This window comes from Tachypleus tridentatus, chromosome 12 (genome assembly GCF_004210375.1).
Source record: "Tachypleus tridentatus isolate NWPU-2018 chromosome 12, ASM421037v1, whole genome shotgun sequence".
In the NCBI taxonomy this organism is placed as follows: domain Eukaryota; kingdom Metazoa; phylum Arthropoda; class Merostomata; order Xiphosura; family Limulidae; genus Tachypleus; species Tachypleus tridentatus.
The window spans coordinates 12,001,066-12,018,458 of record NC_134836.1 but is presented as its reverse complement, the minus strand read 5'-3'; the positions used below and the strand labels follow the sequence as shown (position 1 = coordinate 12,018,458).

The 17,393-nt window shown below is 31.7% G+C and overlaps 1 protein-coding gene across 1 annotated transcript; it reads right to left on the bottom strand.

Moving 5' to 3' along the window:
- Window positions 1-3,022: 3,022 nt before the first annotated feature.
- Window positions 3,023-13,482, bottom strand: LOC143234627 (ninjurin-2-like). Its single transcript, XM_076472097.1, has 3 exons — window positions 12,758-13,482; window positions 5,442-5,639; window positions 3,023-4,763 (listed from the first exon to the last, which is right to left on the bottom strand). Exons 1-3 carry the CDS (start codon window positions 12,857-12,859, stop codon window positions 4,605-4,607), a joined length of 459 nt encoding a protein of 152 aa, XP_076328212.1. The 5' UTR covers window positions 12,860-13,482; the 3' UTR covers window positions 3,023-4,604.
- Window positions 13,483-17,393: the final 3,911 nt, after the last annotated feature.

Here is a 17,393-nt window from a genome sequence, read left to right as displayed (position 1 = left end):
TCAAATCAGACATCAATATTTTTCCGAAAACATTACATAACTTTAGCGGTGAAAAGTCAGCTTGTAAACGACGTGAGACTAGTGAAGAATATAGAGCTAGCTAGCTCGTTGTCAAATGAACTGATTCTACGTTAATTCGAAATGAATTTGCTCGTAAACCTTCCATAAGATATCAAGGAAGTTTCATACAGGGAGAAACACTTAATATTATTTGTAAGTTTATAATAACCGTTATTATAAATTGTATTATTATTATATTAAAATATATTTGTGTTAAGAAAGGAAACTGTGTGTCAATCTTGTTGGCAAACATCATAAACCTGACACGTTTCTACGTTTAATCAACTTCTAAATTAAAATTACAATTTAATTCAGATTCAAGCTATTTTAAATAGTAACACGATAAATTGGAAACTCATCCGGGATAAACCATAATACGTAACAACCTATTTATAGCTAAAATTATAGTAATTTTGAAGTATTCTGTTTCATTCTCTGAATAATATATTTTATGTGTTCTAAAGTGCACATTTTAAAGCTACATGAATTATTTTCGGCAAACCCAAATTCGCTAAAAAAAATTGATTTATGTTTATATAAAGATCATGCCTTGTTTGGATTAAATTGTTGCTTGGCTTCTACTGGGATTTATTTTTAAATGACACACGAATTACTCCTGTACAAGCAATAAAACCATAAAATTAGAAGAAAGGAGAAATGAAAAGGTTAATAATTGACACTGGTAAGATAAGTAACTTGGAAGAAGAAATAAATTACCCATTCAAAGAAAACAAAAGTGTTATTCACTTTATTTCATGGTTTTTTAACTTGACTTTTGACAGCACATTGACGATATCGCTACAATTAGTATTAGAGTAGAAAAAAACATAGTATAAAATATAGAGGTTTGCTGAAAAAATACTTTTGATATACATTTGGGAGGTTCTATAAGTTTTGCAAGTCAAGTACAAAAACTGTAATACGAAAATTACTTTTAATCTTAGCACAACTATCCAGTTTCATTGGCTCAGTAAAGGCTTCGGAAATTCATTAACAAATTGTCCGATATGTTTAGGGCCCTCGACTATTAATGTGAAGGTCACTAGTTCGAATCCCCTTCATATCAAACATGCTCGTCCTTTCAGGTGTAGGGACATTACAACGTTACGGTCAATCCCACTATTCGTTAATAAAAAGAGTAGCCCAAGAGTTGGAAATGGGTGATAATGATTAGCTGCCTTCCTTCTAACAAAATTAGGGATGACTAGCACAGATAACCCTCGTGTAGTTTTGCGTGAAAATTCAAATCAAACCACTAAAAAATCTTCAGTATGTACTTTATTACAGTACTAGCTGAAGTATCCGCTGCACAGAAGGTGTGTGAATTTACGATTAATGAAAGGTTATCTTAGGGCATGAAAAGTTGCTTCTCATATATGTAATTATAAAAAAAAAGACGCCAATAAAATAAGCAAAACATAAAATATAAAATCGCAGATTTGCACGTATTTCCGCATGGACCCCAAAAACCTTCATGGAAAATTTGGTAGTGTTCATCAGCAGGGTATAAATGTGGTAAAAACACACAAAAAACCCGCAATACTGAATATTTGTATGTATCACCCTTTGGACCTATTGAACCTCCATATCAAATTTGATGAATATCCATCCACATACAACACACAGTACTATTATATTTACATAGGTTTACTTTTATCCGTACAAAAGACTTGTAATATCTACTTAAAGCTCCCAACATATCGTGAAGATATACTTTGTAAGTTAAAAATTATAATAAACATTATTATCTACTAACTAACTGGCCGACAGATGGCAATTAATGATTAGTTTTCTTCCAAAAATTAAATTTAAATGAATGTTTTATGAATGTGTTTTCCAGAATTAATTATATTATAGTAAAAACACATGTATGGAGAATGGCTATCTTACTGCTATTATTTCACGAAAGTAACGCTTTATGTATATTTGGTTATATCGTTGGTTATATCGTGCAAGTTATCCTTGATTAGAATTTGCCTTCTGCAAATTTTTGATCTTGTGTTACATCTCCTTTTCGTTAAATCAAACTTGTAAACTAAACTTTACAAAAAAAAAAGTTGTCGAAGAAATATTCCTAGGGGTCAAATGTCTGACCCTGTGATTTATGAATTTTGATGGTGAAGGGCAAATACACGAAAGTTGAACTTTTCGTAAATAAATGTTTATAAATATGACTAACTACTTTAAAAATCGTTTACCTAAGTTAAATAACATCAGTAATAATGTATCTTTTTGTTGCGTAAACATTTATAACAGATAGAGTAAATTAGCTCAGACACGATATTAAAACAATATAGTAAATTAGCTCAGGTACAAATTAGAGTTGTTTTAGGTAAATTCAGTCGCTCATGTTTATTATGTAGTATGATATTATTCCTGTCTTAATATACAATTATATTCATATTTTTGAGCATTCAAAAGAGTGCGTTGTAAATATATATATAAATATAAAATAAATACAACAATAAAAACATCCTGACTTAAGTGGGATTTGAACGCAACATTTCCACCTTATAATCGAGCGCTATAATCACTGTGAAAAGTCTTTGTTATCAAATGCTAACGTATTAATCAAATCCTCAGTGTAGATTATCACGCTATTGTTGTTTTTCATAAAATTTTGTAATATGTTACTTTAAATAAGATGAGTTAATATATTTTTTAAAATGTATAAAAAATCCCCACTTCAAAAGTATTTGAACTCGATCTTTCTTTTTGATAAAAAAACCATCGAGCTAAATCGTACAAAACCAACAGAAAGTCGAACGATGCCGACAGAGGGAGCGTCACGAACAAAAAATGTCATTCGTTTTATACATACAGTTTTACATATGCAGGTTGGTTCAATGGTTTCGTTGTTTTTCTCACTATGTGTTAATCTTTCGAGTATAAAGGTTAAAACGTGTTACAAAAGCACTCTGTCGCAGAATATATTTATTTGTGCGAATTAATAAACAACGTATTTACTCAGAATGATTTATTGTCAAACAAACTATGTACAGCGTGGATACATAAAAAGTTGCACATTCACTCAAGTACTAAAAATATGTAAATTAAAAAATAAATTTAAGCGACTTAGGGAAGAGGTTTTGTCCAAATTTTTTTCCATCATTGTCTCACCAACATTGTAATTGATAGTTTACCAAAGTTTTCTACAAAAACTTGCTGTATAATCACATTAACTTTCAAAGTCCCTGTACCTATTCTATCCACACCAAACTTCAAAATTCGTTTAAATCATCAACGTATAACCAATTCAAACTTAAAGATCCCCTTTCACCTCCTGTGTATAACCAAATCAACCCTTGAGATTTATGTTCACATCATTATGGATAATTTATATATAGCTTTGAAATATATAGCTTTTTTTTTGGTCAAAAAATTAAAGAACTCCGAGATTGTTTCAGTCCTTCATTATCACTGGCAGTGTCTGTTGTAACGATCCCTTTTATGATTAGAGAGCAAACTATTCAAGTGATGCGCATAAACACTTGTAAATATATATACATCATTAAACACAACTTGCTTATATCAAGAACATTTTGTTCAAATTTAAGGTTTCTGAGCATTGAAACAAACGCAGCCGTTTCAGCAGTTGTAACCCCCCAAGAGTCAAACACAACTCTACATTTTTGCTCTAAAATGTTACACATCAGGTGTTCCCTACTTTATGCAGAGAAAGCCCACCCATCTCTACAAAAGATGAGAGCACTTTATCCAAACTTTGGTATTTCAGAGGTGGCTCCCTCTATATGTTTGTGCAAATATTGTTCAGGTTAAATAATAATAAACATGATGTAAAAGTTAAATAACTGATTTACGGAAGTAACACATTTGTTTTTCATCATCTCCTAGTCATCATCAACATTGTGGTCACTAAATTGCAAATAAATACGTTTAATTTTATTTGGAGTTACGAACATGATGGTTTTAAAACCATGATAGAAAGAGTAGATACAAAACAGAAAAAAGACAATTGGAAAAAACCGTATAAAACCAAACATCATAAAATGGTGACTACCTTAATACATAAAACCGTTATAAAAAATGACTTTTTTGTATAGACTTATAATTTCTCTATGTTGAGGTCAACATTTGGTTATAAAGGAGACTTCATAAAAAATATTAAAAAGACATTATTTCGCATTTACAATAAGAGTGCTTAATAGTTTTAACTACGTTATGGTGCAAAAAACAAACAAACAATAAGTCAAAGAAACATATGAGCAACACTTTGTTCTGACACGATCTAATCTTGTTCTGAAATAAAGATATTGATTGTATCTAATGCGTGTGTTGAAGATGAGACAAATGTATGATATAATGTTAGTGTACTGTAAAACAAACATGTGACGTTCACACAATATGAAATTAATGTGACTCTTCAAATGGATCAAACAGATTGAGAGATTGTGTTACATGACAGATGTATGTTTGTTCTTAAAGAAAATGCAAAAGCGTCTTCAAACAATCAGACAGCTCTGAGAGGCTTTCGTTTTTCATCAAATAAGGATGGTGATGTTCAACATCTGACATCTTCCAGTCTACTGAGAAGTTCCAAATGCAGACACAAATATATTGATGATTGTGATAAGGAAAATACCAATCATTATAAAGTTATTCAAACGATCAGCATTCTGTTGTTCTGTTGGCACGTTGATGTTATAACGGCTGTTGAGGATTAACAAAATCCCAACCACGACCTGAGAGATAAAACAAAACTTTAAAACAACACGTAATTTGTTTACTTTCACGTCTCGCTATAACTAAATACATAAAACAATAATTCAAAACATACCGTTAAAGTAACTTAAACAATCTCGATACTGATTTAACAAGCGACACTTTCACCCAATCTGTACTGGGGAATAGAGTAAATCATAACACTCCTAAGTTTAGCCATCGTTCTTCGGTGTCATGCGTCACGTTTTTTAAACAGTTGCAAGTTGAACAACTGTTCCTTTTGTTACGGTCTCCATTGTTACTCAATAAATTACTGTTGTTTATTCTTAAAACTTACGCGCTTACTTCTTTTGCGACTGCATTTGCACTTTAAGCTAGCTATCTTGTGTCTGTATTTCTTACAATTTCTACTCTATCTTTTTCAATTAACAATTTTTAATTATATAGCATATTCTTCTTCTTTTCACTGATCCAAATTATATTATTTTCCTTCATTTTTACATGTTATTCTTGTTTTAACTGTCTATCAATGTAACATTTCTTTAACAGTGAAAAGCTGAGCTTTAACCATTCATTGTTACACTTTGTACCTATTTTAAACAGTTCAAAGTTGAAATATAATTTTATTCGCCCCTGGTAATAGATTTTAGCAGCATGCAATCAAAAACGACAAACCAAAGTGTTAGGGCGTAGCTTACCTGAAGAAAGATGGACAGACTTATACACACGACATTGAGATGGTAAAAGGAACTATTTTCTCCTTCACGTAGCACATACTTCAGTTGGGAAGCATTGGCAGTAAGTAAAGCTATGTCCATCATTCCTTTAGCCACAGTCTTCTTTGTAGCGTACAAATTGGCATCCAACGGTGGACGAACAGGCCGATGTGGCGGTTCCTGAAAATTCAATCATTTGATATTGTCTCTAGTAAGACATATGTATATACACTAAACCTACAAACTTTCTCCCAAAATGTTGAGCAATATTTGGTTTTCTTATAAAAGAAAATTATATCACACACATATTTGTCACCTCCGTTGTTCTGAACGAGATAAAATTAAGTACCTCTGTTTGACCACCAGCAGTGACGATGAAACTTCTCAAAATATTTATCTTTGTTGTTTGGGATCGGTGTGACTTAATGACTAGCATACTTGGAGATGGATCCGAAGATTCGTAGCTCGCATCCCTTATCCCTCCCAATTCTCGTTCTCTATTTTGGGCCCCATGGGTGCTGTAAAAGTAGTTTTCTGATCCCAATATTCGGTAAGATGCAAATAACCTAGGGGTTGGCGGAGAGTGCTGCTCACTATTTGTCGTCAGTCCAAAATTATGTACCTAGCCTTTCTGTAAAAAGTCTAAACAATTGGTTTGGTTTTAATTTCACGCAAAGCTACAAGAAGGCTCTCTTCACTAGCTGTCCCTAATTTAGCCGTCACAGATAAAGTGAAGGCAGCTCGTCCACACAAAACACCACAAGCTATTCTTTTACCGATTAATAGTAGGATTTAACTGTCACGGTAGGTAATGTTTCAATGACAGGGTGATGTAACATTTAACACATTCTCCGACAGATTCTTCTACGCGAGAAGAATCAAATTTGTACAGTTAGTCTTTGTTGTTCTATATTACACTCGTTTGTGTTTTCAAGTATTACAAGACAATGGAACAGACTGATTCTTAAATTCAAGTCATTAACTGTCACATGATTAATGAACACAAGTAGGACAGTCTAAATGAACATAAGTATATATGAACTGGATAAAAACTGAATTCCTTTAGTGGGACAGCTGTATGTCTACAGACTTACAAAGTTAAAATCCGGGGGTCGATTCCCCACGGTGGACACAGCAGATAGCTCAATATGGCTTTGCTTTAAAACAAAGAAAGCTATATGAAATATATTAGTCTTGTATGAAAGGGATAAATTGACCTTGGCAATCCACTGTGGTATGACTCATAAATGTTTCAGCTTGTGTTATTCCTACATATAAACAGGTGTAAAGTTTGCCGCGAAATTTTCCCTTCGCATGATTTGTAAGTATAACAACCTAAACTGTAAGATGGACTATTCAGATATTTGCGTATCCAAACAATACATCCTGAAGAAATCACACTCTGTATATATCTTAATAAGTTATATTTGTAAACAAAGGTAGTTTCAAACTACAAGTATGTTGAGTTCTAGTAGTAGCACGTTTCTAATGTAATCTCAAATTTGCATACAACATGAGTGTACATTTAGCTTTTTACATCGTTACATAGTGAAGTAGATAGATTCATTTTTACTCATTGTTAGGTTCAGTGACATACAAAATTTGTTCTTTATTATTAGGCTTACATACAATTTATTTTGGTTGTAAAATATATTTTGTAATGATAAACAGTAAACGTGAGATATTTATAAAATGTAAAAGAACCGTCTATTCTTGCAAACCATATTTTTCATCGTAAGATGTAATAAAATTAAAATATTTTCCAAAAGTTTCTACAGATTTTGTTCTTAAAATGTTTGGACATTATTTATGATAAATCGTTGACAAAGTCACCTTTTTTCTAGCTTGAAGCTTTATTAATAAATGTTAATATGTGTTGACAGTCTGTGATTTTATATGCATATACTGGCGAAATAATATTAGGCTATAGTGAACATCAGTTTTAAGTGACGAATAAGAATACTGTGAGGATCAAAATATTTAATGTCCAGCAATAAGGATGTAGAATTTCTAAATGAAGAAACATTCTGTGATGTTATTAGCTCAAATCACTTTGGGGAAGGCCCTAATGTTTCATTTATGGTGATTTCTTGTGTTTCAATGCTAGAACACGTACACACTGCAGTTATTACATTGAACTGGAGATCAGTGTTTTCGTAAACACTATATTAGTGTATCTTGAAGTTTTATTAACAAACGTTTCAGTATGTTTGTTAAATACATGATTTTATCAAAATACATTAACGATGACATATGGGTTCTGATGAAACACGAGTTTTATATAAAAGATAAAAATTGAGACATACTTGTTGTATAATTTATCATAAAAGATATATAATTATCTGAAATTTGATATTTACGCTCAACACTAAATTCTAACTGATTATTTGTAATATTTAAGTGAAACGGTACTTTTTGGCTATCGAAACATTGTTCCAAACTCTACATAAGGAAAATCTGCTTTTGAATAGTCGATAAACTAGTTTTCTGAACCTACAAACTGAAATCTCACATGAACTGAACGTGCATTGTGAACAAATATTTTTTGGCACTAGCAATATTAATCTTATTTTACTATAATGCACATGTTTGAATCCTTTATTCGTTTATTTATGTTGTGAGATATCTTTAGTATGATGTCTCATAATATATTCAATGTTTGTTTTCACAGAACGTTACAGAAATGACAAAGGTAAATTCAACTGAAATGGTAATATGAACATAACACACAAATGTAGTATGAAAACTAATTCAGTATAAGTTAAGATATTTACATAAGTAGGATAGCAGTGTATCTTGAAGTTTTAATACTTTTATCAGTATGATTGACAAATTTGTAGTTTTTACATTGTTGAAGGAATGATAAAACAGTAACTGTATTGGATTTAGAAATTGTTAAAGAAGAATCACTTGATTTATGATTCAACGTTCTTTTAGAATTACAACTGTGAACTCTTTTTCGGGTATAAACTGTTTTCACTTGTGAGAGGTAACTGATACTTTGGGGATCTATTAAGATTAAATATTAGAATATAATTTTACGTTTGTCAACAAGTATTTAATATACGTATTTGAGTCATTATAAACTGATATGACTATTATCATATAAAACAATAAAAACCCTATAACCCGAGCACTTTTGAAAGATGAACCTGCAGGGAAAACTGCAAATAATATACCTTACCAAAAAGTCATAGATTTATATGTTATAAAACCTTTCAACAGTATTGACCTTTTATTCTGTGAGTTTTAAAGAGGAGACTGATTATTCACCCACGTGACGACCTCTCCTCTCATATACTCAATGACTTATTTTGTGATAAACTTTTAAATTGTCGATGATCTTGACGTTCAAAACTTAGACACACTGGTTGTAGTCTTAGACAAATACATCAGCAAAAGGACTGAAAGAGCAACCTGTCCGTATTAAACGTTCATTTTGAAGTGACAAAAATACGACTTATCAAGTATACATGCATAAAGTTCCAACCTGCAAGAAACAAGGTCTAGACAAATATTTATGAAATTTTTTACAGAAAGGTGAGAACAGTAATGGTTAAACGTAACTATTTATGTAGGTCTTTTAAACTTTAGCAGTACAAATCAACTTATAAAACTAAACATTAAATTGAAAGTGATAAAACGTTATACACTATATTAACTATAGAAATGAATTACGATTATGTTTTACGTTTAAAACGTCAGCAAATGAAAAGAGCATATCATATAAGTTTAATACAGAAGTAAAAATTATGGAACTAACGAATTTTCGAAGTGTTTTACACATAAAGCAATAAACAGTTGTAAATGTATGTAAGGTAAATTATTGGCATCGTTTAAATAAATGATAAATTAAGATCATACGTATGGTAGAACTGACATACGTAACAGCGTTCTAATGATAGTTTCGTTAAAACACTGATTGTACTTGTAACTCTTTTAGAACATTTAATTAAACCAAGACAACAACGTTAAATGACATTAATCACTTCTTGAGAAACTTTGAAAAACCCACCTATATAAACAATATCCTTAATAATAACAACAACACGCGCAATACTCTTAATATTACCATCCATCTGATAACAGCGTCCTTCTATAGTTACGCCAACTGCCTAAGAAACCATATTATTACCATCTATCTTTACAATCTTGGTAACACGGTCCACCTACAGAAATACTGTCAGCTTATGTAAAACATGCAAGTAAAAACTATAAAGTAACTGTCAATGTATTTGTTAATAACTCATTCACTGTAATAAACAATAAAAATCATAGTTATATAACAGAGGAATAGCATAAGAATATATTTAATTCATAAAGTCAAACTGGTGAAATATGTGTAAGAAGTGAAACAGTAAGACTGTATGTTAAATTATTGTACGAAAATTGCAGCTGTTATTATGGAAAATACGTCCTTTTCAGGACAGACATTTGTAAAAAGTATACTATACAAACAAGGTAAAATAATCAATCCTACAAACTATGGTAACATTGTCATAGTTACATCAACCGCCTACAATAACATTATCCTACAAAATATTTTGACAAAAACACGTTTATTGTTATACATACTACACAGAAATATAATCAATAAAACATAATAATTTTGCTAATATAATATAGACGTTGATAACATTTTGAGTCGCCCTATGATGACCTCATCATCTTATTGAATTATCCGCCTATACAAATATGACCCTTAGTAACAATATTTGCTTGTAGAAGTACATATGTCTTTGTAAAACCTACATAATTAATTGCACTAGCTTGGGTACCCGTACCAGGGACGGAAGTTATGTAAATTCATAATTAATGAAAGGTTGTCTTAGGAAACGAAAAGTTGTTTCCTTTATATATAATTTTAAGAAATCCCCAAACACTCATAAACACTGCAAAATACAAAATGTGAAACCGTAAATTTGAGTTATCTCCTCATGGACCCAAAAACATCGTGCCAAATTTGGTGAAGATTCATCAACAGGGGCTAAGTAATGGGGAAAAAAATCGCAAAAACACTCGTAGAAACCGCTAAATGCAAAATTGAGTGAATTTTTTCATGGATGTAATGAACCTCGATACCAATTTTCGCGAAGATCCATCCACACCCTGTAGAAGTATTTACATGGACATACAACAGACAGTACTATTATGTTTTATAGATGGCACCTGTGCATTAGATCCGCGTGTGGTGTATTTATGATGTCTTATCTGCACCCCGAAAATGGACAAAAATAAAGTTTTCCATGACGGGAAAATCGTGACCCCTATTACAAATATACATACACACAGGACAAAAATTTCGCGAAGTTAGGATTGCACACTGCGTTATAAAAGGTTTTTACACTATCATTCACGCAAGAGTTCATTTATAGTATGATAAGCAAAAACACTATAAAATTGGTAGGAACTAGAGATCAAAATGACAGATTTAATGTTTTATTTACAAATTAAAACTAATTGTGATAAAAAAACAACTTTAGGCACTGATGACTGTAAATACAATATTATGAAAATTATACTAAATTATTAAATTTAATACTTTGATTGGTAATATAAAATTGTTGTCATGTTGATCTACATCACCTTGTATTTCGCTCGTGAACTATCTGCGCTATCATTATAGATAGCCGAATGATCATTTCCTCACCTAACATACCCTCTGATGTCACTGTATAGAATTATACCCCATAGCAACGTGATCTCTGGTTCCACTTTGTGTAACTATGACGTCATCATTCTGCCCCCTTGCATGTCCTGAAACAGCCAATGAGCGCGCGGTGTCTACAGCCATGCCCTAACTACTCGTAACTAAAATAAGTGCAAAAACAGTATGATTGTATAAATGAAAATGGGTAACACACGTTAAAACAATACCAAACAAAAGTAAGTAAAAAAAAACAGCCTCACAGTATTAGCAGGTTAAAATAACACTGAGTAAGTTACGCATGTACGAAAAATAGCCTGACTGTATTAGGGGTACAGATGACATAAATGATAACGATAAATAAATAAAAAAGAGTAGGAAATAACATTAACTATATTAATTGGTACAGATAACACAATTTAATAATAATATGTAAATAAGGTGGGTAAAAAAAAATTCTAATTGTATCAGCGCAAACAGATAAACACAACAATACTAACTAGTGAAATTACGAAGCAGCCCTAACTGTTTTAATAGATACAAATAATGAATAACTAAAGTAAGCAGGAAAATAACCTCACAGATAACACAAGTTAATAACAAAATGTAATTAAAGTAAGTTGGTAAAACTACCCAATTTTATTAATCATTACAGATAATACAAGTTAATAACAATATGTAACCAAAGTTAATAGGAAAAATAGCATTATTGTATTAACGGATAAGATAACACAAATGAACAACAATGAGTAATTAGAGTAAGTAGGAAATAATCCTAACCGTATTATCGAATACAACAGAACTGACAATCATCAGTAACTAAAATAAGTATAAAAAATCTCACTATTATCGGGTACAGATAACATAGTTGATAAGAATAAATAACTAAAGTAAGTGGGAAATAACTAACTGTATTAGCGGATACACATAACACATTTGATAAGAATGAATAACTAAAGTAAGTGGGAAATAACTGTAACTGTATTAGCGGATATAGATAACACAGTTGATAAGAATGAATAACTAAAGTAAGTAGGAAATAACTAACTGTATTAGCGGATACACATAACACATTTGATAAGAATGAATAACTAAAGTAAGTGGGAAATAACTGTAACTGTATTAGCGGATACAGATAACACAAAATAATCACAATTTACAGTTCATTCGAATAGTACAAACAGCCTGACGGTATAATCTGTTTCTCACTAACTGTATTAACAACAATAACGAAAATGGTAGGAAGTATAGAAACAGTGTTAACAGAGTGTTAAATCAAGTTGATTATGATACGCAGATCTAACAATAAACCTTAACTTACTTACTTATACTTTTGTATCCCTCAATCTTCCTGCAAAAGAATTAAAGATTTCAACTAGACAAACGTAACAGAATGTTAGGTGTGCCTCTGAATCATTATTTGTGTATTCATTTAGAAGTTACGGTTATATTACTCGAAGAAATGATGGGACGGAATCGTTTGGTTTTATCCCATATTCTTCGTTCGTCAAACAAAATGCCTTGGAAAAGAAAGCGCCGTACTTTATCGACATATACAAAAATATCACAACAATACGTCCCACTGATAGAGAACAGGAAAGTGAGTGTACACATAAAAAAATGTACTTACAATATGGTAAACCTAACATACCTCTCTTTCCAATAGTTCCCGATCGGCTCGGTCGGAAATCGCCGCTGTTGGCGTACTTCTCAAGTCCATCAGTTCTTTTTCATTATTTGATCCTGTAGGCATTTTCCACTTTTTTTCGAAATTTTTCACAAACGATACAATGTTTTGAACACAAAAATGTTATAATTCTTTGAAACTTTTAGATCCAGCAACTGTGAAACATTAAAGATGGTAATACAAGCCTGAAAGAGTCCACCGCAGTTTTTAGGGCTAATGAGATATTGTCGAATTCGAAATTAGGCCTAAGAAATACAAAATTGTTACTACATTTAACGCAGATTTAACTATCTGTGCTTAGTGGATATTAGTATCAAATTTGTTCAGTTTTGTTACAGCCAGGTTTCACGTGGTCCGCATACATGTACACGTTTCAATTTCCTTGTGTATACATGCATACGTAGGACTGAAAAAAGGGTGTTGCCGTATAGCCTGTTTCGTGTAACCAAGTAGTTAGTTACTTAAGGTACTAATTCACCACGTTAGACTCTTTGCTAAATAAATATACTTCATGTTTCCCCACTCTTAATTTTTTTACAAATACAAATATTGGATGAAATAGGTTAAGTGTCAGAACTAATATACAAAATTTCGTCTGCTATCAGAATAAAAAAAATCATCGGCTATTATACAAGCTCATGTTGTGCAGCGCCATCTAACAAGGCGGGACAATAGCACCACTGTGGGCGAGTGCAACGACAAGGAACTCTTTGTTAAATTAGTGAAAGAAAAACCACAATGAAATTAAACATTCGTTTCTTCCATCATTTCTTTCTAAAATACTATAAAACGAAAAATTACGTTCCATTCTTAATCCAATTATTATGGAAAAATAAATAAGACTGCTTTCCTGGCAATTGGTGTTTTTCGAAATTATAATTATATGCCGAAACTGAAATCTTGTTTTATATGTCACAAAGAAAAATATTAACAACCATGTTTATAACTAAGTTTGATTGTTGTTGTTGTTTATTTGAAAAATAAACTTTTTAAATATCTCCAGATGAATTCATTAATGTCAAAATTACGATGCTACGTTCCTCATACTGTAATACATTGTAACTCAATATAAGAAGAAACAGACATTTTATGTGGAATAGATATTCATAATTTTGATGTTCCGTTGCTAATTATTGTATTGCTTTATATACTAATCTGCATTAACACAACCAGACAGCCATTTGGTAGCCGATTTCAAGCAACCAAAGATGATTCTTCTAAGGACTGAGATATGTTAAAATTTCAACAATAACTGGCTCTCTAAACTTGAAACTGATTTTATTAAGTCCTCTGAGACTAAAAATTTACAAAGCTCGAATAATGCTGTGAATATACAGACAAATATTCCATAGAATCACTTTTATAAACCGCATGCTGAGGTACTTGTTCCTTGTCTAGGTAGTGAACTTTTAAAAAAAAAATGTGTGGGTGGCTGTTATGATAAATTACACAAAATTACTACCTTAAACACAATTTATTTTTAAAATAACCTTCCAATATTCATTATTACCCCCAAAAGTTTTGTATAAGCTCTACAAACTCGATATGTATATGCTTAAAATATGGTATACATCATATGATGGTCAGGATGACTTTGTAGTAAGAGGAAGTGGTCAATCGAATAGCAATCGGACTGCTATCTGTTACCTGCTTTCAAGATTCACCTCTTAATTACCTTCTACACTGTTTCACGTAATTATTAATTAACGGTCACTGTTCATAGAAGTGTCTTACGGCTGAAATTGAAAGGTCAAAGTAAAAAGTAGTATAACTCAAGAAACGATTCTTCATATCAACCTTATGGTGGTTGCTGGAATAGAAATTTTAGTTGAGTTTGTGTAGTATTACAATAGTGGTGGCCATTTTTCATTGCATTTCTCCATAAAGAGTGCTAGCGCACTCTCTAAGATGTATAAAACTTTTGAGTGCCTTTCCCAGACTGTGAAAAACTGTTTCATAGAAAATTTAAGTGTTTGTTTTTGGTGTAAGAATGTAGTGCCATTTATGGACGTAATTAACGTTAACTTACGTCAAAGATAATAAATGCTCAATAATCAACGATAATGAGGTAGAGGGATATTAAACCACTATTAACGTACCTCTTCTTCCCAACTAACATCCCACCAACTTTAGTCGAGATTGGCTCAGCGATCTAGGTGTAGTTAGATAACAGACAGACACACAGAGTTTAGTGCTTTATATGTATAGATAGCTTTGTTGTCCATAAATGAAGAAAATGTCTGAGCTTTTGTGTGTTTTTTGCAGATATATATATATATATATATATACCACTTCTCTACTTGGTTTTGGTTTGTTTTGAAGTTCAAGCAAAGCTACACAAGGGCTATTTGCATTACCTGTCTCTAATTTAGCAGTCATGGACAAGAGGGAAAGCAGCTAGTCAAAACAACATATCACCAAATCGTGGGCTACTTTTTTAACAATCAATAGTGAGATTGATCGTATCATTGTAACACCCTTATAAATAAACGAGCAAGTATGTTTGGTAAAGAGGATTCGATCCCATGACTCTCAGACTATACACATTAGAATAGGACAATCAAAACTCGTATCCCCATTTCGCCACTAGAAATAGATCAGTTTATTTTATTTTTAACCTTCAGTCCATACCAGAAGATGGAAGGTTGATAATAAGAAACACACATACACATACAAAAAAACATAATTATTAATTAATTAGAATTCTGTTAATATTATCTGAAGTGTATATTTTAATAAGACCGTTGTAAAGAAATCTCAGTTTTGAAGAAACTGAGGTCACATTGTGACACATAGTAACTAACATGCTCTTCTAGTTATAGCAGTAAGAAACCCCAGTTCAAATTTAAAGATGTCATATTTAAACTATCTGAATTATTAACTGTGTTTGTATATGTTTTCTTATAGCAAAGCCACATCGGGCTATCTGCTGTGTCCACCGAGGGGAATACGAATCTCTGATTTTAGCGTTGTAAATTTGTACACTTAACTAAATAAGCGTTCTGTGTTGTCCGTCCATGCTAGTAGATCTGTATTGCAAAAAAACTAAATTTTTAAGGCACTCTGAGGATCGCTGGCTCGAATATCCATCACACCAAACATGCTAGCCCTTTCAGCCATGGGGCATTATAATGTTACGGTCAATCCCACTATTCTTTGGTAAAATAGTAGCCCAAGAGTTGCGGTGGGTGTTGATGACTAGCTGCCTTCCCTCTAGTCTTACACTGCTAAATTAAGGACGGCTAACGAAGATAGCCCTCGTATAGCTTTGCGCGAAATTCGAAAACAAACAAATTTATGTTTCACTTTAATCTAAAACTTTAAAAGAGTATATTTGCTTCGTATGGAAAAGATTAAAACCTAGCATCCAACACTTCTTTCATATTTGTTTTCACTTGGTAAAAAGCATGTGGTATTTACGCTACTATAAGTACTTTAGCTTATGAACAAAAGTAAAAGCCTTTTATACTGTTCAGTCATGTAGAAGTTTGAAATTAAGTTACTAGTCAATCATGTAATAGTCTGAGGTTAAAATACTGTCCAATTATGTATCTCTTTCTACTTAAGATAACAGTTAATCATGTTAACTTCAGGCTAATATCCTGGTAATTATTGTAGCAGAGATACTGGTCAATAATATACTAGTTCCAGGCAAGTATATTGGTCATTCTTGTAGCTGTTTCAATCTCTGTTTTACTCCAATAAGTACATTTCAATCATTAATATATGTGGAGTTATAGATTGGCCCACAACAATTTCTTAAAATAAATTATACAAATAACCAGCAAATGAAAAGAGATTCACAATAATCTAATTTTCCGAACTGAAGACTGGAACAGTTATGAACGTTGCCCTACCATAACTAGATTGCAATAAACATTTTGTTGGATATTATCAGGTTAAAATTTCAAAAAGTTCTGTATAACTGTCCTGCATTTTGTAAGATATTTTGTTAACCGAATGTTGTAAACACAAAGTAATCCATTTTATCAGATAAAGGTTGCATACTCCAAAAGCTAGAAACTCGTATTATTTTGGCCCATTGATGGTATTATTGTTACAGGAGCCCAAGTAGTAATTTTGATGATATTGTTGTTATAGAAATCACCAATAGTTATATTGATGGTTTAATTGTTACATGAGATACCAGTAGTAATGTTGATGGTATTGTTGATACAGAAAACACCAATAGCTATATTGATGGTTTTATTGTTACATGAAATACCAGTAGTATTGTTGATGGTATCGTTGTTATAGAAAACACCAATAGTTATATTGATGCTTTTGTTATTACAGGAGACACCAGTAGTAATATTGATGGTATTGTGTTATAACCAATAATCTTATGAAACTACAAACAACGAAATAGTTCACAAAAATGTGCTTATATAGCAGATGATATCCACTGATGAATTTAAGGTTTTTGAATCGCTGTTTACAGGTTTTTAATAACGTAAATATTTTAGATAAATACATTTGTGAAACGGAAACCTTAGTTTAGTCAAAGACAATTCGAAAAGTCCAGTTGATCAGTGGGAATTTATTATTCTAAATTGCTAGATCTTGGGGCTCGATATCTCGTGGCTGACAGAACTCAGAC